Source organism: Amphiura filiformis, chromosome 12 (genome assembly GCF_039555335.1).
Source record: "Amphiura filiformis chromosome 12, Afil_fr2py, whole genome shotgun sequence".
Taxonomy (NCBI): Eukaryota; Metazoa; Echinodermata; class Ophiuroidea; order Amphilepidida; family Amphiuridae; genus Amphiura; species Amphiura filiformis.
Window position 1 is genome coordinate 40,011,727 of NC_092639.1, and position 25,149 is coordinate 40,036,875.

General features: G+C 37.7%; 1 protein-coding gene across 1 annotated transcript in view; it reads right to left on the bottom strand.

The window, feature by feature from the left end:
• The window catches only part of LOC140166814 (uncharacterized), a 27,086-nt gene extending 1,937 nt beyond the window's left edge, over positions 1-25,149 (bottom strand). The window contains exons 1-2 of the mRNA XM_072190303.1: positions 24,547-25,149; positions 1,164-1,289 (exon numbers count right to left, since the gene is read on the bottom strand). Of these exons, the coding sequence (XP_072046404.1) occupies positions 1,164-1,289; positions 24,547-24,687 (267 nt within the window). The 5' untranslated portion in view covers positions 24,688-25,149. The remainder of the gene's footprint in view (positions 1-1,163; positions 1,290-24,546) is intronic.

A 25,149-nucleotide genomic window follows, 5' to 3' on the forward strand; every position in this document is an offset into this window, starting at 1 on the left:
GATTCTTTCATACATGCTATTTTTCACATGCCCAATAGACACAGAGAATGAATTTGAGTTGTTCTTTCATGCATATGACAGGCCTATGTATAGCAACAATTTCCCATGCTTAACTCAATTTGGCCAAAGTATGGACTTAGGTGGCTTTTGTATTCATATATTCAATTCTAAGCTCAAATTTATTTAGCCCAAATGTTTCTCATGATATTGATATACATATGAATAATGTAATATCACAATTTACTAATATATAAAAAAGAAGCGGCTGATTTTATCCATATGTTTAAAAACCATTAAATTTGTAATACTTAATTCAGATTTTTTTTTCTGTGAACAACAACAGTATACGTTCTGTGCATTGAGAATGTTTATAGTACCTTCTGGCAATGCAGGCACAGTCATTTCATGACGTCAATTTTTTCTAGGCCAAATCTGTCTCGTTCGAAGGAACTCATCGTTTAAGTTGGTTTTTGCGGAATATCAATTTTAAACGTCTTATTTTCTCAAAAAGAGAGTAATTTTCATTGTCCTCATAATATTACCTTGCCAATGATTTGATGTTGTCCGAGTAATATACCTGACCTTTAAGTACTGAGTTGAATATTTCAGCAGTCTGAAATGAAAAAGGGTGAAAATAAAACGGAAATTATAATACATAGACACACACGATATGCTTTACAGAGGTAGGAAATATATTTTATCAGTAAACTATATTAGTTTGAAACGCTAAAAAGTGACTTCCGAAAAAATCAGGCATGAAATTGTGTCTTTTAGTGTAAGATTTTTGATTTTTATAGGCCTTAACTTCGCCCGCGAGCTTTTTTCGGAATTTTTTAGCGTTTCAAACTAATATAGTTCGCTAAAGAAAGATATTTCCCACATAAGGACCATCGTGTGGGTCTATATATTATAGTTTTGTCAGAAAATGCGTTTTGATTTCACCTTTTTTCACTTTCGACTGCCAGAATGTCCAAGCAGTACTTCATTTAAATATAACCAGCTTTGGGAGGACCCCGTGTTCGATGGAGTTAGCAATGTATCTATGTGGCAACGATAACATGGATAGCAATACCTATTATTAAATTTGAAGCTCTTGGAGCTTGGGACATGGTCCGGGTCCGATTCTACCTTTACTTTACGACAATATCAATCTGTATGCCTACCTCTTCAGCAGTTTGTCCAGTAGCAGCACCACAGTCCAGTATTCTTGCATTGTAGCCAGGCTTCGCCGAATGCAATGCCAATGCAACGTTCTTTCTTCCTTGCTCCCAACCGGGGAGATCTTTAAACTAAAATATGACAACAGAAACAAAAACATCACAGAGTAGATTGATAAAGATGTCACTCCTATCTAGACAACAATTTCCCTAAAATAACCTTTTTGCTTCTTTTCCTGTTGATGGTATTTCAACTTTGAAATAGCACCAACTTCCTTCAATAACTAATTTATCGATCATGCATATTTGATTTAACACAGATATAGTATCAAACTGCTGCTGCAGATAACAAAATTGGGCTGTTCCCAGTTGTTATCCATACACACTCTATGACTGACACAGTGAGCGTGAATTCAAATGGGCTTTACCTGAATGGGTGCACATGAGAAGGGGGGTAGATTTCAACTGGAATAGCCCATTCTTCTTACATTCGTATCATTTATAATATAATTATTATATTATTATTATTGCCTTTTGTATTTAGAGTTATGGACTTTTTTAGTCTTTCTTTTTTCTTCTTCTTTCTTCTTCTTCTTTATGTAAGAACCAAGTCGAACTTTCCCAATATTGAAAATTTCTATAAATGCTACACTCAATGGTCATATTCTGTGAAACTATAAAGTGAATCGCGACTACCGTTTAATTTTTATGAGTCCTTTTGCTGCGATACCCAATTTCGTTATTTGTCCACGAGGTACCATGTATTTTGAAGGAGAGCACACAGTGCACGGTAAAGACACCAGATCTGAAACTGACTTTAACGTAAATAAGGTTGTTTTTGAGTTATTTTATTTTATTTTTTCTGTTCAAACAAACTTTCTAACATTACTTTAAGTCCTTCATACCTCACTCGACTCCAACACCAGTTTTTTTAAATCCCAATATGTCCAACTTTTTGGATATTTTGAAATTCACTCCACTTCAATTTACGCGCATTTCATTTTGACATTTGAAAAACCCGCCTACAAATTTGTGTCTTTTTGATAGAGAATAAACATCTTTAAAGTAATGGTAAAATGAAAATAACAACAAATAATGTTTCTTCTCCTTAAACAAGACCAAGGGCAATAACACTTTGGGTGCTCCATTTTATTTTAATGCCAATGAGGTTAAGAAAATGGCAGTTGTTCCAAATCTACCTAACACAGAGTGGGCTGACATTCAAATTTTAGATGTCTCTTGGACAAACATTAAAATTGGGTAGCGCTATAAAATGTGTCATAAAACAAAACGGTAAATGCTAATTCCTTACTTTTTTCACACAAGGTCACTGATGGATATACCATATATACAATGTTTTAAAACTCACCCTGTAATAAGAGATAGCAAGAGTTAAATTGACGACACAGTTTAACAAATGGTACCTGGTTCGATTGGGTAACTACTGATTATTAAAAAAATTCTTTCTTAATGAACCCTTTCTTTTCAAAAAGTCATGTTTTTGTAATCAAAGTAGCACACCATAGAGAGGCTCTGGATTGAATTAGAAATTTGAATTTCGAAAGGTTTGTGTAATTTTACCATGAGACTTACATGTGTTATAGAAATTCAGTCACACTGCTGCTGTTCCGCAAACCTTGTGGAAGTCATTTTAGCGTTTTTGATGACATTTTCTCTTTATCATACATTTATGGTACATTTAATCATGCATACCATCAACGCATGCGCATATTTATATTCTTATTGCAACAATTTCTATTGTCCAGACTATGATCTCTCATACCATTCCAATAATTATATTGGTTTTTGTTTCATTTTGAAACAGTGTATGTGTATAGTTTTGATTTTGGTCACGAAAATAAAAAGGAACTCTAAATGTCATGGGATGCCTATAACATGGGTGAATCTCACCTTTTTCAGAACAACACACGTGCATGTCAATATTGAAATTAATGAATATTAGTGCAATAACTCCTGAGACCTGGTTTGAAAGCAATATATTCTATGATGTCATGAACTTTTAGGAATTTTGTAAGTAAGTTTAATCCACTAGTAAAATAAAAGCATTACCTATATCATATATAGTGGAAACAAGAGCAGAGTATTATAAGTATACCTTCATTATGTGTTCTGCTCTGTGTGTGTGTCATGTGTGTGTGTGTGAGCCTGTAAGCGCCTTCAATCGAGCCCAATCTTAAGTTTACACACTTTCATATATTTATATTAAATTTTGTTGGCCAGCATGTTTTACTGTACACACAGGTTTTGGAATGCCACTGTCACTTCTTTCAACATACTCTTTGAGCATATTTATGTGGCATAACTGCCTGCTCTTGCGTCTACCAGGAGTCTTGATAATATAATCTACTTCACCCACTTTTGACTCTACCTCACATGGGCCATGATATCTGGCTTGCAATGGGTGTCCTGGAATTGGAAACAGTACTAGAACTTTGTCACCTGGTTTGAACACTCTCTCTTTGGCATGTTTATCATACCATTGTTTTATTTTGGCCTGACCCTGTTTCAAGTTTTCTTTGGCGATATCAGTTACTCTGTTAAGCCTATGCTTAAAATTGGAGACATAATCCAATAAATTGATATCTGATTTCTCATTGAGCCACTTTTCTTTCAACAACTTTAAGGGCCCGCGCACTGTGTGTCCAAAAACTAACTCAAAAGGACTAAATCCTAAGGTTTCCTGAACAGCTTCCCTAGCAGCAAACAACAACAAGTGTACTCCCTCATCCCAGTCCCTCTGAAATTCCAAACAATATGTTCTGATCATGTTTTTCAAAGTTTGGTGGAACCTTTCCAGTGCACCTTGTGATTCTGGATGGTAAGCACTTGAGGTATACTGTTCTATACCTAATTGATACATGACCTGCTGAAATACTCCAGAAGTAAAGTTTGATCCTTGATCTGACTGTATGGACTTGGGGAGCCCCACAAATGTGAAGAACGTGGTTAAAGCTTTCACTATAGTCACTGCTTTAATATTTCTCAAGGGTATGGCTTCAGGAAAGCGTGTTGACGCACACATAATTGTCAGAAGGCATTGATTACCTGACTTAGTCTTTGGTAGGGGGCCTACACAATCAATAATAACCCTACTAAATGGTTCATCAAAGGCTGGAATTGGCTTCAATGGAGCAGGAGGTATTTTCTGATTTGGCTTCCCTACTACTTGGCATATGTGACATGTTTTGCAATATTCAGAAACATCTTTTCTGAGAGTGGGCCACCAGAAATGTCTCAGAATTCTTTCATGAGTTTTCTTAACACCCAAATGCCCTGCCATGGGACTATCATATGTGCTATGTTAATAACTTCAGTGTGGTAGACTTTTGGTACCACAGTTTGGTGCACTACCTTCCACTCTTCATCGGCAGGTGCATCAGGAGGACGCCATTTTCTCATTAGCACACCGTCTTGTTTGTAAAAACAGACAGAATTTCTTCTAGGGTCAATGCCCTTTGATTGATCTCTTTGAGTTCTGGGTCATTTTGTTGCTCCAGAATCAGCTTGTCATGACTTAATGGGTCTTTCATGGTTTCCCCAATTTGTTCATGCTCAGAGGCTGTGTCATTTTTAGGGTATTTTTATCCCCAGGAGAAGGAAGTTGATCTTCTTTCTCATTCAACTTTGACACAAATGTGTCTTCCAAATTGTAGCCTAAGTCATCAATTTGGTTGTCCTCAATTGTTTCTACAGAGGCTCTCTTACTCATTGCCCGTGTAACTACCAAATCATTTCCTAGCAACATGGACACTCCCTTGACTGGCAATTCATTTCTAACTCCTATGGTTACAGGACCAGAAACCAAATCAGATTTCAAGTTAATTTTGTGGAGAGGTACATTAAGTATTTCCATCTCAATACCCTGGATCAAAGCATTTCCTGCTGAACTATCCTCACTGAAGGGCAAAGTTCCTTCCATAATCACAGAACGTGTACAACATGTGTCTCGCACGATCTTTATGGGCTTTGGACTACCATTATCACCTAGTGATACTACTCCCTCTAATACAAATGGTTCAAATTCCTCACACACATTGTCTGTGTCACCTCCCTTTTGTTGGAATTCTTGTTTCTTGAGTCGACTGACTTGTTTCTTTGACTCAAGTGACACTGCTCATCTTACAGTATTGTTAGTAGATGGCTGTTGTTTTTGTGAGTCTTGTCTGCCTTTTAAGAAATAACACTGGTCATCGTATGCCCTGGTCTCTTACAATGAGTACAAGTTACTTTGGTTTTAAATTCAGTCCCAAATTTTGATTTGTTACCTGAACTTCCTGAGGTCCCTCTACCACCAGCACTATGCTGTGAATTAGACTGAGGTTTCACTTCTTGTGTGCCACCCTGATTTGCTCTAGGTTGATTATGGCTGAACCTGTTTGAATAACTTCTGTTATGACTAAATTTACTCGCATTCAATTTGTGAGTTAAGCCATAGTCGTCCGCCATTGTCGCTGCCTCGTTTAGCGTCTTAATTTTGCTAGCGCTTTCATCCAAATGGGTTTTAATGTCAACGTGGATACATTTCTTGAACTCTTCTATAAGAACCAATTGCCTAAGTTGGCCGAAATCATCTTTGACTTCTTTTGAACCATACCAAGCCACCTATCAAACATTTGTTCTTTTACTCTAGCAAATTCTACATGAGTTTGATCTGCTTGCTTTCTTGAATCTCTGAACTTTAGTCTGTATGCTTCAGGCACCAGTTCATAAGCCTTAAGGACTGCTTGTTTGACTTCTTCATAATTATTACACTTCTCTATTGGTAGAGCTGAGTAAGTCTCCTGGCCTTCCCACAAAACTACTTTGTAAAAGTAGGGTCCAATGCTCTTTAGGCCATTTCAAATTTGTAGCTACCTTTTCAAAATGTTGAAAATACTCGTCAACTTCTTTTTCTTTGAATTTAGGCACAAGCTTCACATCAAAACCCGACATCATAACATCAAACCCCGACTTTGAGGAGAAACTTGATGAGTATTTGTTACCTAACTTTGCTAACTTCTCTTGTTCAAACTTGTACTTTTCCTCAATTTCTTTTTCTTTCAAATGTGCTTCTATTTGCAGCTTTGTTTGTTTTTCCTTTTCTTGCATTTCCAACTTTTGTTTTTCAAGTTCCAACTTTGCTACCTTTTCCTTTTCTTCTGTCTCTAATTTTTGGTGCTCAAGCGCCATCTTTTCTTGACGTAATTTTTCTTCAAGCACCATCTTTTCATGGCGCGCGTTTTCTTCCATAGCCATTTTCTGTTTTTCATTCTCTAACTTGATCATTTCCGGTTTTTCGTTTTTGTCCATTTCTATTTCCTTTTGGTCCATTTCCATTTTCCTCAGTTCTAATTGAATTTCCAACTCTTTCAATTTAAGTGCTGAGTCCACACCGATTTCAGTTTCTACCTCCATTTTCTCTGCCAACAAGGATTCATCAAAAATATCTTCCCCGACCAAAACATCAATCAAGGCATTTTTGATTATTTGCTTTATTGTAGCTTGCTTTACTTTCAAGTTATAATGTTTGGCAAATGCTAATAAATCAGGCTTCTCCAACTCATCAAACTTCTCCCAATTTATAGTTTCAAGAAACTCTTCTGCTTTGAACTCTGCCATACTGTACTTTCACTTTCAAGAGTAAATTAATGTTAACTTTTTTTTTTTTACAGTGTATTTCCCGGACGACGAGCCTCCAATTTTTGTTACGAGTCGTACCAACTCAAGGCCAAAATCACCTTTTACCCGAACTCACACGAATGCACAACACAAATACACTGTTTGATTAAGCTAACATAATCTAAGTCTTTAATTGAAAACAAAGTATGCTTGGTACATATAACAACAATATTGCAATACAATAAAATCACACAATTACAGTTTTATTCTATCAGTACTTAACTAGCGGTCTTCTACTCTTCTTTTTGGTGATCCTAGAGTTCTTGCAATGTTAATGTTCTGGACGACTGATGTAATATATCCCTATTCACTTGTCCTGCGAAAATCAGCGAAGTCCAGTGTACTCTTGCGTTTATAAATATCCTTGCGTATGAAACCCTCACACGAAAATGATGCTGCTTTCTCCAATCACTTATCTTCTTGCGCTGCTTTCTCCAAAAATATATCTCCTTGTGCTGCTTTCTCCAAAAATGGTGTTTCTTTCACCAATCACTCTTTCTCCAGAGAACAGGTTTCTTTAACACAGCTCCGCTGTATTTGACAGATGTGTGGTTTTCATAAACCCATCAAACTCCAGCAATTCGACAGAAGAACTTTAATCCTTTGATGCTGTATTAAAATAGCTCAATTATTGGCTATATAAACTGGTTAAAATGCACTTCTTTTTTGAAGCACGAAGACCATCACACACATGTGGAGTTTACAATCTCCCATGACAGTCTGTAATCAGCAAGCTCAAGCTCTCACATTTTTATACTCCAGAAAACCCAAGATCTATTAATAAACCATCACTTCATTCACATCTTCACAGATGATGCAAGCTTGTGATTTCCCAAGATTAATTATACACATTAACCTTTCTCATTACATCACTTCCTGGGTGTTTTTCTCTATGGTGCAATAATGCTGAACTGGGGATTTCCAAGTTCCAAACATAGATCTGACTTTGTTTACAATAATTTTGGGGGAATTCCAAAATGACTTTCCACACCATTATCTTGCACGTACAAGGGGGTTTCCCATCTCATGACATACTTTCAGATTGTAAACAAAGTTAAATAATTAAATTAAATTACTCAGGGCACATCACAGACGAACACTAACGGATTTGCTAAAATACGGAAGAACGATCCGGTGTAGTGTGACACTAAGACGGACTGGGTCAACGTACATCACCGAATACAAAAATATGCTATCCGGTGGCGAAATCACTAGTTAGGAAGAATATTTGGGGTGAAGGCCTCACAGGAACGTATTTGCAACGAACACGGGCCGAGTGCAACGAACAAACATGAACGAAAGGAGAGCGAACAAACTCCGGCAAAATGCAGCACCATCCCAGCAAACACAAAAACGTTTTAAATAAGTTATATTTTGGCTTTTGGTTTAGGTAAAAACGTTTTTTTTGAACCCAGCAAACACATAAATGTTCTTAAAATGTTTTTTCAAAACCTTTTAATAACATTTAAATATCGGGTTATATAAAGGTCATGGAAACGTTTTTGAAACGTTATTAAAAATATTTTGGGCAAACATTTTTCTCAAAATATTTTTTCAACCCCAAAATAACATTCTGATTAGAATGTTTTGTATCAAGTTTTCAAGAATGTTTTTGGAATGTTATTAAAACGTTTTTATACCCTTTATATAACCCGACATTTAAACGTTTTCTGTAAAACATTTTTGTTTGCTGGGCAGTAGATTATCAAAAAATGTTTTTTAAGGTTATGAAAACGTTTTATACTCGTAATATACCCTTTATATAACCCGACATTTAAACGTTTTCTGACAACCTTTTATAACCTTTTGCGAATTATGTCGAAAACGTTTTGGGTTTGCTGGGATACGAACACACATCGGATAAATACCGAACACATGTATTCGGTACACTCCGTTTCAAGTTTTGTGCATGCACAAAACTTGTCGACGGATTTAACGAACATCACCTAACACGAAACGCATTTGGCGGATGATAGCAGGACATAAAAAGAACATAAAACGATCATTGACGAACAACAACGGATTTACTAAAATACCATCCGTTTCTTGTACGGAAGACCTATTCGGTGTAGTGTGACAGGCGCTTAAGGCGCTGAGCCGTCGGCCGGGATAATACGATCTGCGTGGGTTCGAGCCTCGGGCTTGCCTTTGGTGAGAATTCATTAACCTATCCCAAAATGTTCCTATAAGGTCGGGAATCCTGCAATTATGTTCAGTTTCTGTGAGGTTAGTGTATCAGAGATATTTTCTCTGAAAGTGTGAAGTAGGCTCTGCTTCGAAGCAGTACATAGAATATAATTGTAGAATTCCTTCTCGCCACCATACACTACGTAGCACATGCAGATATATGTAGTGTATGAACGGTGTCTCGTGGTTCGGAAAGTCACGTAAAGCTGGTGGTCCCGTGTACAGGAAGAGTAAAATCCTGTGCACGTTAAGTGTCTGTATACTCACTTCCTCTAAGTTCCAGAGGACTTCCAGTTTAGCTCAAATGAGCTGCTATAGGAAGTACAAGAAAGACTAGAAGGCTATATATTTGTACACAAATACGGCTATACCCGCATGTTATCGGTTTACACAAACTTACAGTCCTTATTTGCTGAGGAGGTTGCTGTTGTCAGTCTCACTAATTCACAGTGAAGCTATGCAATTTGATAGATTGAAATTCACAATATGCAATTTGATTAGGGAAAGCTATTCCAGAGGGAGTATGTAAATTAAATGGAACAGCCATTTCAGAGGGAGTATGTAAATTAAATGGAACAGCCTATTTTGTGGCCATTTCAGAGGGAGTATGTAAATTAAATAGAACAGCCAATGGGTATGTAATTTAACTGGAACAGCCTTAACGTTTCTGTCATCTATATTATTATAATTACGCTATTGTCTGTGAATGGGGTGGGGTGGGGGTGGGTGTTATTAACAATATAATTCGCAGGTGCAATCTGTCTACAAACTCCGAGCACTGAAGCTGCTTTATTTGATGATAAACGGACGGCCCTTTTTAACATTTGGGGCCCTGGCCCATAATATTTGACTTATGAGGCTCATGTACACATGTTGAAGTATAATTCTCAAGTGCTATCAGTAGACTCAAGCTGGGCACTGTAGCTGCTTTATTTACTGAGTAACGGCTGGCCCTATGTTTTAGCGTTTGGGGCCCTGGGGCCCATATTATGTGACACATGGGGTTCATATATACATAACAATATAATGCTGAAGACCTATTAGTGTTACCAACCCTGTAGCTAATTTATTTGGTGAGAAACGACCGGCCCTATGTTTTAGCGTTTGGGGCCCTGGGCCCATATTATGTGACATAAATTATGGGGCTCATATGTACATATAACAATATAATTCTCAGGTGCAGTCTGTGTACAAACTCAGGGCTCTGAAGCAGCTTTATTTGGTGAAAAACGGCCGGCCTTTTGCTTTAACATTTGGGGCCTGGGGCCCATAATATTTGACTTATGGGGCTCATGTGCATATGTTGAAATATAATTCTCAAGTGCTAACAGCAGACTCAAGCTGGACATTGTAGCTACTTTATTTACTGAGTAACGACCGGCCCTATGTTTTAGCGTTTGGGGCCCTGGGGCCCATATTATGTGACACATGGGGTTCATATATACATATAACAATAAAATGCTGAAGACCTATTAGTGTACCAAATCTAAACCCTGTAGCTACTTTATTTGCTGAGAAACGACCGGCCCTTTGTTTTAACATTTGGGCCTCTGGGGCCCCTAGCCTTAAACATCTGGGGCCAAAATGGGCAGAAGACACATTACAACTTAGGGCCCATACATGTGCCACATATGAGCCCCAGTGCCCTTGTAGTTTTATAGATAGCCTTGTTAATCTGTTGCCCTTATTTTAACATTTGGGGCCCTGGGGCCCATAATATATGACATATGGGACTCATGTATACTTGTATATATAGAGTACTCCTGGAGCTATCAGTGTACCAACTCAGGGCCCTGAGGCTGCTTCATTTGATGAGAAACAGCATGCTTTGTATTTTTACATTTGCGCCCCTGGGGCCTGTGACCTTTGACCTCTGGGGCCAAGATGTGCAAAGGATAAATCTACGGGGTAGGGCCCATATGTGTACCACATATGGGCCCTGGGGCCCTTGTAGTTTTAGCACTAGCCTTGTCAATCTGTTGCCCCTTATTTTAACATTTGGTGCCCTGCCGTCGTTTTATCTTTTCAGTTTCTGTTTCCGTAACCGTAATAGTTTTTGTAAGTCATTGTTATTCTGAAGTGGTAAACTCCCAGGTGTGACCAATCTTTTATTCTAGCCTTTTGTTAGTTACTGAAAATTTGAAGCTCGTGAATTTCAGTTTTCGTTTTGGTAAGTTATATTGATTTTTTACATAAAATCTTGAGATGTGCGGTTGGGTGCTAATCTAGACAAAAGAAGAGTCTAAATTTTACGGTCCTAAATTCACGGGAAATTGTACGGCTGCAATTGACTTGTGTTTGGTGTATATGCACTTACGCCTAGACGTAAGTGGCTACTAAAAATAGTCTTGCATTGAAATATACTAACCATATTGCCAAGTTATAAGCAAAAGTCTTTCATATTGGCGATGAAACGAGCGTCTAAAATAGTCAAATATCTCCCAATGAGGCGCGTACAAGTGGTGATTTGGTAATCATGCTTTATATTGAAATGCAATACAAAAGAATTGCACTGGAGCAAAGATAATGTATTCTATTCATTCGTACCAATGGTAAGCTAATCTGATAATTGGCTGGGTCTATATGTAAGGCTCGGGTTTATTTTAAATGTTATTTTTGCAGAGCTTATTTTCAGTCATGGATCATACTGATACATTTCGCAACGGATGGAGAGGGAGGGAGGGAGGGAGGGAGGGAGGGAGGGAGGGAGGGAGGGAGGGAGGGAGGGAGGAGGGAGGAAATACTTGAAACTGAACAAGTGAGAGTGGGAGGGTGAGGAAGAAAGTGAGGAGAGGGAGACTGAAAGACTAGAAAGAGAAGAACTCGAGAGGAGAGAGTAGGGACTGGGGAGGGAGTGGGAGACTGATCGGGGGGGGCAGGAGGAAGCAAAATAGGGAGATAGACATTGATGGAAGGGCGATACTGTGGCACAAGTGCTTTGGGGTTCGACAGGCTCATAAGCGGACCTTTTGTGATTTTAGGGCTTATTTGCAACGTTTTTACAGACAAAAGTGGACTTTGTCATTCGGATTGGCATGCATTTTGTCAAATCAATGTAGATCAATTTACCAAGAGGGCGCTAGGCCATTAAAACACTGGTGTTACAATAATTTTTTCTCTCCCGGTTTTATTGACATAAGCAATCACCTCTATTGAAATAAGCTATTGGTACTTCAGAGTTAACAATGAAATCAGATTACAGTAACTTACTGAATCCCTTGCGTTTTCGTATCTGAACAAAAGACTTACGGAAACTGAAAAGATAAAAAGACCCCTGGGGCCCATAATATATGACATATGGGGCTCATGTATACTTGTATCTACCAAAAAACGTTGACAACGTAAAGAAATCAGCAAGTTTAAAAAACCCACCTCGGCTCACTTTTTGAAACTTGGTCTCATTTGTAAAAGGTACTGATTTAAACATATTTATATAAATTTTAAACATAACCTTAAGCTTTCTGGAACGACCTTGTTCTTGCATGGTAAGCCACTATCCTATTATTTATAATAATCACGATTAATGATTGAATTAAACGAATAACAAGTAGGCTTGTAATCTTGTTGGAAATGCTGTATTCTGTTGAAATAAAATAAAAACACTGATTTGCTGTTGGTGTTCAAAATGGGACCAAGTTTCAAAAAGTGAGCCGAGGTGGGTTTTTAAACTTGCTGATTTCTTTACGTTGTCAACGTTTTTTGGTAGATTTCTTTTCTTTTTATGAATGTAGCCAAGCAGCTCCAAGCTTGGAAAGTCGTCAGGTTACGAAGTGCTCCATAAAACGAAAAATAGATGTTTGAAGTTGCTATTCTTGATTCATGACAATAAATAGGCCCTAATTAAACAAAACTTTATCAGTCGTTTATTTTTAAAACTTGCTCGTCACGCGTGACTGTAATGTTAAGAGGCGTATACAATGACCAATATACATTTTAATACTAGTATACTTTAATTATTCAAGGCAACGTAAATATGTAAAGAAAATATAAATATGAACAACACACACCCAATGTTGACAATGCCAGAGAGACACAGAGAGTAAGTCCGATTTAGGCCTACTTCAAGTCGGAACTGGTAAATGCGCATATATTTAAGCCTATACTAAATGCCCCGACTAGGCAAGATAATCGTGTTTTAATGTTTGTGGTTCTTTGTAGCCCTGCGGGCAATCTACTTGGCTATCCGAATTTCGCGGTTTGTGGTTCTAGTTGGATATGCCTATTAAGCGGCGGTTGTCGGCGATCTTTCGTGGTTTGTGGTTTTCATCAAGCCCTGCCCTCTATCGGGAGCTAATTTATAGTTTAAGCTTGTTAGATATCCAAATTTCGTGGTTTGTGGTTCTTTATAGCCCTGCGGGGAAATCTAGTTGGATATCAATATTGAGCGGCAGTTGTTGGCGATCTTTCGCGGTTTGTGGTCTTAATTTGTTGGATATCCATATTTCGCGGTTTGTGGTTCTTTATAATCGATAGGCCTGCGGGCAATCTAGTTGGATATCCAAATTTCGCGGTTTGTGGTTCTTTGTAGCCCTGCGGGGCAATCTAGTTGGATATCCCTATTAAGCGGCGGTTGTCGGCGATCTTTCGCGGTTTGTGATTTTAATTCCCTTATCAAGCCCTGCCCTCTATCGGGCGCTAATTTATAGTTTAAGCTTGTTGGATATCCATATTTCGTGGTGTGTGATTCTTTGTAGCCCTGCGGGCAATCTAGTTAGATATCCAAATTTCGCGGTTTGTGGTTCTTTATAGCCCTGTGGGGAAATCTAGTTGGATATCAATATTCAGCGGCAGTTGTTGGCGATCTTTCGCGGTTTGTGATTTTAATTTGTGAGAATTTATAATATTTATTCCAAATATAATTTCAGTCTGAGCTGTGAACAGAGCAACTGATAAATGTGTTTTAAATGACGAAGATGTCATGATAGTCAGGCATGGTAAAAGCATTTGGATGGTGAAAGTAGGCCCTAGGCCTAGGCCTAAAAGGTGTATAAAAAATCAAACATGTTTGTTTGATGAAAAAAAAAAATAATATCACAATAGCAATGGATGTTCGAAATGGTGTTATTCTTGATTTATGACAATAAATTGGTTAATAAAACGTTTAAAAAAAAGTGGTGGGATGTTTCGAACTTGAGCAAAAATTCATAAATGGATTAGAAGTCCATGCCCTTAACCGCTTCGCCACGGGGACATCCCGATATAACGACGTGTGAAAGTGGAGTATTTATTAATATGAATGTATGCTGTGGTCCGGAAAGAATAAAAGAATTGTGAAAAACTTGATTTTTTGGCGAATGGGATCCAGAATTTGTATGTAGGGTATCTAGGAAAATGCTAGGGTATATTTAAGTGAATCTCAAAAAGTAGTGCACCAGTAACAGCCATGTATGGCTGTAGCAGTGTCGAAAGATTCTGGATATCAGTATGATTAGCTATGATTTGCCACTAATTTTGGCTATGAAATACCGCGTGAAATTAAGCAAGAATGTTTGTTTATTATCAAACAATCGGATTGACTCTAAGATTGGTGTAACTTTTTGAATTAATGAGTTATTAAAATGTTACCCTATTGGACAGTAAATAAGATTTAGCATGGTTTTAGATATATTTTGTACCCAGCAAAAAATATCATAGAACAATAGCGTTTTGTTTCATGTAAATATAGTCCCGCGGTGCATCTGTTTATTCTTCTTTTTCAGTCGTTTTTTTAAAACTTGCTGGTCATGCTACCGCGTGACTCTAATACATAGACTACCCCTGGAGCTATCAGTGTACCAACTCAGGGCCCTGAGGCTGCTTCATTTGATGAGAAACAGCATGCTTTGTATTTTCACATTTGGGCCCCTGTGACCTTTGACCCCTGGGGCCAAGATGTGCAAAGGATACATCTACGGGGTAGGGCCCATAAGTGTACCACATATGGGCCCTGGGGCCCTTGTAGTTTTAGCGCTAGGCTTAACAGAATGATGTGTTTGATGGAGGAGGAGGAGGAGGAGAAGGAGGAGAAGGAGAAGAAACTAGAAGGCTATATATTTGTATACAAATACGGCTATACCCGCATGTGGCACAAATTTACAGTCCTTATTTGCTGAGGACTTAGGTTGCTGTTGTCTCTCTAATTCACAGTGAAGCTATGCAAATGCAATTTGATGGATTGAAATTCACAATACGCAATTTGATTAGGGGAAAGCTATTCCAGAGGGAATATGTAAGCTAAATGGAACAGCTATTTCAGAGGGAGTATGTAAATTAAATGGAACAGCTGCGCCTCACCCATTATTTACGTTTTTACTGCCTCGGACACATTATTTTCGTGTAAAGGATCATGCATTACCCTTTATTTCTTAAATCTATTGTCCAATGCAAATTTATTACCACCTGATAATATTGATCCAATGAGCGACCGAATTGTCCGCTACGGACGACTAATCTAATCGATAATGACTCTATTGACATGTACGAACAGAGCCCCACTGACCGAGTTTTGGGATATTTTTCACTGGTTTGCAGCTGTTTGCTGTCATTTACTCATCAAGGCGGAGTACCGTTATTATAAGGACTATGCCAATTATTTAAAGATTGACATGTAGAGAATAAGCCATAATTGATTGACAGAAAGTACTAAATTTGTACCTATGACGGTTTTATGACGCCAATCTTCAAAATACGATCAAAAATGGCTGCCCGGTGAAGTAAAATGTGCATTGGAATAACACGGCGAGTTTGGATAGATGGTAGGATTTTAATAAAAATGTATGTTCCCCCGTTATTAAAGCTTGTACCGGATTGAATATTCAGATATTTGGAAAAGAATAAGTAATTGAAACAGAGAGAAAGTACTAAAATCATAGCTTTTATACTTTTTGATATATGATACTAACTAGTTCATTCCCAATAGCTACGATACAGCGCTACCAGTAGGGTTCAATTGCCTATTGTGAGTGTCCCTGTGTTGTGTGCATACATGTAGTTAACAATAACTGCATGATGTTGCAAACACTTGCGCTGGGATCACTGAATGGGTCTTTAAGGTTACACGAAGAAAAGTATAATAACGTATAAAAGACGTATAAAGTTGTTCTCTAAAACAGAGTTTTCTCAGTAATCAAATATCGCAGCGAGTGAAATGTTGGTGCATTGGATGTAGCTTAACACTTTTTTTGTGTGTTTATACAAATTTTTAGAATAAATTTGAAAATCCTTCGTTTAAAGCCTTTTTACGCACCGTGTTCACAAGATCAAAAACGCGTTCCATGACGTTTTTTTTTTTTCAAATGTGCGCCCCGTATAAAACCACGCCGAGTGATTGTTTTCTTCTTTTTTTGTATTGTACTACAAATCGATCAAAGAAATAATGTTGCCATGGGAAGAACCAAATACCGATTAAATTTTAAAAGCCCGTTTTGGGGGAACATTTTCGAGAATCTTGCTTGAGAAAACACTGTTTTGTTACATTATCGATATCTTGATTGTGGAACGTTAATTTTGACATCTAACTACCAACATTATTTCTCAACGGTCTGTCGATTACTCTACCATTTGATTTTCATTCCAAATTGAAGCTACTTTTGCAAAAAACGAGTTTTTTCGACATGGATGTGTCCGACTTTGCGGGGGCGATGCGCTTGTTTATCATAACAGCCTGTATGCACGTTTGAATATCATAATCAGTTTGAGAGCATCAGTTTTCGTAAGCTCCCTCCGTTGCTCAATCGATTAGCGTGCTTGGCTTGATCCATATATTTTCGACTATATAGTTTTGAGCTGGGCAACTAGTACGGGTTCGAGTCCCTCTGTGGTCAAATTCTATTATTTTCTATTTTTTTCTTACTTTTCTCTTTTTCTGTCTTCTTTCTTGTTCGTTTCTATCTTTCTGACTGCAGTGATTGATTGTTTTTGCCGTGTTTTTTTAAATATTATTGTATACTTCAGGAATAGGCCTACTACTAGTCTAAATAGGCGCGGCCATATAAGCCTATGAATATTTTTTGCAAATTAAATATTGGTTGTTGGTTTTGTTATTGTTGTTGCAGTTATTGTTGTATATATTGCATAATCAGGGTAGGCCTACTAGGCCTATTATAGCCTATAGCGGCATTGATTTATTTCACGACAGATATCATTTAATAATAATATAAAATACCATGTAGGAAAATTGCAGAAAACCGGCTGCCCCCACCTCGGCAGCCCCCTATCATGGTTGCTCCCTCCCTAAATCTGCAACATAGGATGACTCACGTGCCACGGTTCCATAGGTTCGTGGTCATGTGCATGTAGATTGATACACAAAGTAGGCCTACGCTTGAGTTCATTTCCATTGTATTTAACCTTAAAGGCCTATGCAGTGATCCCAGCATAAGTGTTAAAAAGGATTAAAATTGTTCATAAATTGCTTAAGGGGGTACTACACCCCTGGCCAATTTTGTGCCTATTTTTGCATATTTCTCAAAAGTTATAGCGCCTAGGTGACAAGTAAGATATGTATATTATAAGGGCAAGGACTACAACTACTGCACTGAAAATTCAGCAACTCAAGGCAAGTAGTTATTGATTTATTGATCAAATATTGGTTTTCCTCATTTTTGACTGTAACTCCACAACTGTTGTCTGTGCTGAAATAAAATTTCCAGTGCAGTAGTTATAGTCCTTGCCCCTATAATATACGACGTACATATCTTATTTGTCACCAATGCGCTATAATTTTTGAGAAAAATAAAAAAATAGGCACAAAATTGGGCAGGGGTGTAGTACCCCCTTAAAAGTGAAGGACAAGTCATTCAAATTGTCATTTGGTACTTTTGAAATGAAAAAATTGGCAAAAATCGACGAAAACAGCAGTATTGGTGAAGTTGAAGCCGTCCGCACAGTATCGACGTCCTATACGATAAATATAAATTTAATACTCCGTTGGTGAGCGACGGGCGAGTGGTAGTGAGCGACAGGCGAGTGGTATTTCACTGAACGCAAGAAAAGGAGTTCTATCTGATTGGCTAGCAATCGATCGCTTAGGTCGCTCAGTAGTCAACTACAAACTCATGCATTCAATTCGATTGAAATCGATTATTCTATTATTGACGAAGATAAAGAGCGTGATAGTGTGTCAATAATGTACATTGTATTGCACCTGGTTTTACCAGCATTCCTTTATAAAATAATTTTCTCAAAGAGTTGAATATTATCAAAATTTTACAGCGGATTTCAAATGTTTTACATCAAAATTGCAGTTAAACATATCCACAGCAAAATACCGGTCCTCACTAATTAGTACATTTAATTTCCAGTTAGTACATTTAAACGAAACCTGTGATTTACGTGACAACAAATAAAATTTTCTTACAATAGAAATATCATATGGGATACTGATATGGTAGGCCGCAACCGCCACAACGTGGAGCTGCTACGCGTAGCTGACTTTTTGTTCCGTGGAGCCAAATTGACCAATCATGTTAGAGTTTTTCATTACTCGGAGGTAAAACTGACCAATCAAGTACGACTTACTCATTACGTGAAGCGAATTTAGTCATTAAGAATTTGCCAGACGAGCTTCACGTAGTTGCAAGATATCCTCGGTCACGATAGTTATGATTCAAAAAGTAATTTATGAAAAGTACGAACCGACTTATTATTAAGATGGACATGCACTCACAAGAAACTCATACAGTATTGTACACAACTATATAGCTAGGCAGAGTGGTGGTAAACCATGCACACAATTCTGCGATCTGCAGTGTATCGCCGGGAGCTGATTTGTACATCTTGCGCGGCGTGGCCTGCGGAATTCGACCTTCAGCAAACCAGTTCGGATTTACTTTATATACTAGTAGTAGGCCATACATACTGTAGTTACGGTACTGCCCGTTTTCCTATACACAATACTCAGTGCGCTCACCATTGACGCGTGACCTAGTGTATGTTAGAAGTATTATGCCATTGCCTATATGACGTCACTGTGTAAAAAATAACCAGTCAATATTTAAAGTATTCTCTGAAATTCTAGAAAATATAGTTTTGTAACATTTCCTAAATTTTTAGCTAATTTAGGTGTTTGGAAATATTGGTACTTTTGTGTTTTAGGAAGGATATGTAAACGACAGATAACACCAAAACCAAAAAATATGAACAAATTATTTCTAAAACGTGTTAAGTCTGCAAACCATTATGCTTCTCATTTTCAAGAACGCTGGTTAACAATAAGCAGACTATTGTCTCATTTCGTAAACAAAAGCCCAGACAGTATTGTTACCTTGCGTTCGCTTTATAATCATTCACTCAACTGAAACTATAATACCAGCTCATTGTTCATTGCACAGGTAAAACAGACACAAGTGCAGTGTGTATTTAACCAGAGAAGATCTGATGTAACATAGTTGAGCTGTTTTCATTGAGTGTTATCTTGGTTTAATAGCTTTTAATGGGGTTTAAGTCCTTCAAAGGTCGTGGTGAATTCTACTGTAGACATGACTGCATCATGATTATTTTAAAGTCAACAACATTCAACAATATGATCACCGTGATAGTATGACAGTATCAGTACCGTGGGTGTCAGTGATCCTGGCCTGACACAGTAGACAAACAAACAAACACGCCACACACATGGCACATGCATGCAAGGTAACATTGACTATACACTAATCAAACAATGGTATTGATCCTGTACAACTGTTTGTGGTTTATTTACATTCGATTCATTTAAAATCCACATAAGTAGTAAACATTAATTAATTTTGGCAAGAGTTTTTCTCTCTGGAACGATGATGCATCAACTGGCTCCGCGTAATGAAAAGATCTAACATGATTGGTCAATTTAGCTCCGCGAAGCGAAAAGTAAGCTACGCGTAGCAGCTCCACGTTGTGGCGGTTACGGCCAGCCATATACTGATCATGCGAAAATCGTAAAACATAGAATAGAAACAGTGTGGCCGGCTCTCAAAATCTCAAATTGTATGCATAGCCTGAGTCGCACGGTTTATCTCAAACAAAATCACCATGCGTAGTTGTTGAAAAACGTGAGGATTTATCGTACTACCACGGCAATTTTTAAGACGAAGATATAGGGATGATGACGGTGTGGTCCGGTCCGTTACGATCGTCCGGACGAGCAAATCACTGAATGGGTCTTTAAGTTGCAACGTCGACATTTTATTATGTTTATGAAAAGAAAGTGGTTTAAAGACTCTATTATCTTCGTATGTCCAACCTTTCCAGGGGCAGAGCGCACATCAGACACACAACCAGAATACGAAGAATTTTTTTTGTTCCGCAGGAACTGTTGGTTCACTTACACCCCACCCTCCTGAACAGTACCTTGAAATATTTCTAGCATTTGAAAAGTTAAGAATCATAACACCAAAGTTCAGTGAAGAGACTTTTTAAAATTACTCAGTTTCTTGCACAGAGATGTATATGTTATTAGCTATTTGAAAAAGTGTACTGTGTGTGTGCAGTGTTAGTTGTGAAGAGTTGCTGACCTTGCATCCAAGAAATGAAACTATTGGAGCCAGTGATTGGCTCAGTTTTCTAACTAGTTTACAATTGCTGTTTTCTATGAAAATGTTGTTGAAGAAATGTATTAATGTATTGAAAAACACTACATAAGTACACAATGAATCATTTTTGCTTGTGTGAAACGATTAACATGGGTATAATTTGGCTGATTTTATCGAACTACTTCAGGTGTTGAAACATAATACTGCAGGAGTAAACCGTCTTTGTGGCGATGCACTGGATGTAATAATTGTAACTTTATACTAGTATAACAAACAAGTGTGTTGAATCTATATGTCAGCTAGTGAACCTAGCCCAATTCATTGAACTTGATGACCTTACAGGCAAAACTCACTGTACGCCTATAGTGTGTCAAGTTATTTTGAAGTGAAGACAGCAATATATACATTGAAAATACTCCAGTTTAAAAAAAACCCCATAAAGCTCCACAGTAGTTATCATGACCTAGACCCATAGCTAGATAGGTACCAAGTGAAATAATTTTGTTGTTTATTAATTTTAATGTATTATTTACAAAATGCAATACTGACTGAAGATCTATTATGTTGTACAAAGTAATGATATCATATTTATAACATAACTTGCATAAGGACAATGTGATAGTTGCAATTAAAATGTGAACATTTTGAACATGATCAGATAGATGCCTTTCTATCACTATGGCTATTATAGATATTGCACTTATAAGGGCATTTGTTGGGAAATGGTTGGGCTATTGTTGACATAGATAGCATACATTTAAATACATTTGCAAACCTGAAAGTATTAAAGGGTGAGAATCCGTTCACCTGTCTTTTGTCAATTTAATAGGAGAGCAAGTTGAAAACTGGGCTCAATTGCGAGTGCAAAATGTGTGTTATACCATGTGTGCATAGTTTTACATGAGCAAATGTAAAAAAAGAAACCAGGAATTTTAAACTTCTTAGAAAACTGAGCCAATCACTGGTTCAAATTGTTTCATTTCACGGAATAATAATCAGTGACTCTCCACAACTAATGCTGCACACACACAGCAGCAAATGAAACAAAATATTTCATGTGATTTTAAAAATACTCATCATCATCAGTTGGCTGCAAAGCAGGCGACTACAAGCTTTCTCCAATTATTGCGATTTATTAGAAATACTACTATAATACGTTCATGGGACCTTTGGACGTCCAACCGATCGATTTGAACGTACCATTGGCCTGGAGAGGAGGCATCTTTGTAGACGATAAATCAATATGACCTTCATCAAGTGAGGATCAGCCAAGCACGAAAAGTCTCTTGTTTAGCGTAACTAGCATATTATCTTTTTTACCGTAGGCCTTATAATCATATAACACAGGCCTGCCTCGTGTGTGTGCGAGTAGGACAAAAATCTCTGATATTCTTCTTGATTTGATCAATATTAGACTTATTTCTTTTCTTTTAATACCTTACATCATAGGCCTATAACCATGATAACTTGTATTAGTGAAAATATAGTCTAAAACAAAATGGGGTTTCCCTCCACCTTTTCTTTATCAAGGAAAGTTTTCAAGCGGGAAATAATGTCACAGATATTTTTGCTGTCATGTTTAAAGATAAGAAATACCTGTGTGATGGTTGATGAAGGCTCTGATATCAACTATAATAGCATGGGAAATATATCAATTGTGTGAAGAATACTTTGTGGGAACAAGTTAGAGTTAATGCAGTATGTGCTTCTGAACATGTTCTGAATTACAAAGTATTGGTTAGTACTTGTGTGATTTTTCCAATTGGCGTTAAACATGTTTAATACACGCCTGCATTTGTAATGCCTGTTAGGGAGTAAACAAAATATTCTGTGTGCGTGGCCTGAACTAAAGGTCTGTAGTGCAAATCTGTCTATTTATGCAGCGTTTAGAGATTGCGTACTCAACCGTTGCTGTCAAAAGACCTTTGATTCTGAATACTTGTCCGAGTGTTTAATGACATTGTACCATATATGCCTACTGCGGATGCGGTGGCATAGCATAATTCCCCACTGACGTGTATAGAACATCATTAACAAACTTTAGTACTTCTCGGACCTAAAGATTATAAGAGATTATACTCTTGGATGATATTGTATTTATACTTGCATCTACTAGCATCTATTGCGACGTCGCCCGAAGCTAGCCTTTCGAATATGCTTCTCGTGTGGTGTGTGTAAATAAACGAATTAGGTATGAAGCATGCACGCAAGGTTAACATTGTCACACGTCTGCGCATGTCCGTAGGTGCTAGGCCATGTATAAACTTTCATTTAACATTCTAACCAAGCACATGCACCTCAAATCTAACCTTCTACCTCTCTTCTGGCAAACATAGTCCAAGGGTCCCTTAAGGGGTACTACACCCTGTGGTAATTTGTGACTTTTTGCATTTTTCTCAAAAAATAATAACACACTGGTAATAAAAATTATGTATATTATTGGGGCAAGGAATCCAATTACTACACTGAAATTTCAGTGACTCAAGACAAGCGGTTCAGTATATATGATAGGAAACGAGGTACATGCTAGCGGTACCTTATTTCTTATCATAAATAACAAACCACTTGTCTTGGGTCACTGAAATTCCAGTGTAGTAATTGGATTCCTTGCCCCTATAATATACATAGCTTTTGTTACCACTGTGTTATTAGTTTTTGAGAAAATGCAAAATAGACACAAATTTATCGAGGGGTGTAGTACCCCTTAAACGTACTATACCTGTATACATGTATATAATATATATAGTTACTTAGTGCCCTGCACTGATGCTTTGCATCAAAGTGTTCTTGTATAGTACTGGATGGATTGGAGTAATGTATATCATATTACAAAATGATTGAAATTCACTGCCATGAGTCAAGAAAGAGAAGATTTATTTAGTTTCAATACCAGTAGGCCATTAGCGGAACATTGTCCTTTTTAAGGACTCATCTTGTTTTGTATAGTCTATACTACAAATTCTATGGCAAATTATTAAAAATTGATATTAACAACCTTCAAAGTACAAAAATTAAACTTATGTTAGGCAACACACAAGATATATAAGGAGTGGTGCAATAATTACGTGTACCCCTGGGGTGGTGAATTCTCAAAATAGTCTGACAAAATCGCTTGCCCCCCTTTGGCCGTGCCAAAAATCTTTACCCCCCTCTTTCGACGTGCCAAAAACCTTTGCCCCCCTTTCGACGGGCCAAAAACCCTTTGAAGGGCCAAAAAATCTTTGCCCCCCCCCCCCTTACACATGCAAGATTTGGGGGAACCTGAATTTAAAACCTTCAATTATCTTATCATATATTTGCGAGCGCAGCGAGCAGTTTTGCTATATTTGAACGTGTTTCTAACGTTTTCCTACACCTTTTTAGGGCGTAATATAGAAACGGTGCCATAACTATCTGTGCCAAAAATCGCTTGCCCCCCCCCTTTCGTCCTGCCAAAAATCGCTTGACCTCCTCCCTTTCGACCTGCCAAAAATGCTTGCCCCTTTTGGCCTGCCAAAAACCTTTGCCCCCCTATAATTCACCACCCTGGGGTACACATAATCATTGCACCACCCCTAAATATTGAGAATTCGCCACAGTATTTCTCTGAGGGTGAAATTTGCAATTTGTAAAAACACTTGCTTCATATGTCAGTGTGTTTTGCATATTTTTGGACCCATATGAATATTGACCTGGATCTTATGATAAGTGTCACCACATTATTATATCCTGTGAGATTTTCTAAATTTTGCAATCAAGGGGGGGGGGGTGGGCACGTTCCACGCCACGCCACGCCGATTAATACAGACGTTACAGTGTGGTGGGAATGTCTTCGACTTCCAAACCAATGGTCGCAAATGATTGAGAACTCACCGAGTCATTCTTGGTTGTTTTTCCCTTTTCGCCTTTTTGCCTTTCCACTTCTTTCTTTACCCACTTTTCTTTCTATTCCCTTTTTCTGTTTCCTTCTTTGCTGGAAAGTCAGAAAGTTACTCCTACGTGTTAAAGTTTACATAAAACTGTTTAAATTATTAGCACATGAAAACATAAATCCTTACTGTATCATATCTATCCGCTACGTTCGCGTAGTGCAGTAGCATGCCATCTTTGTCACCAGCTTCTCCACAGGCATTCATGTTTTGTCGCTGAGCACGCTGAATTTGATCCAATTTTTCAATGTTAGATTCATTTTCGGCCATTCTCCCCCTTTTCTAGTGCTCTTTTTGTTGTGTGAATTAAACGTCTTGCAGACCTACGTATACTCTTTTAATGTACACTAATAATAGTATATGCCTAAATGATATCAACGAGTGTACATGTACATGTAAATGATGTAATCATTGCACATCTTGAATTGAGACCAAGACATGCTGTTATTTCAATTGTTATACCGTTCCGGTTGGTTTATTACCTACCATTGCCTACGAGATGCAGTTCTAAGGTGACAGAGGGACAGGTCTGCAATTCGATTCCACAACCATTCATACCTTTCATCTGTTTTATTGTATTATCGTGCGAATTGCTCCGTGGTACCTTACGGGTACCTGAATTTTATTTGAATGAAGGTGACTCTGTCATGCTCGACGTCATATTGCATAATTTCTATACAGTATATGCAATAAACCAACCAGAACAGTATAACAATTGAAATAATAGGCAGT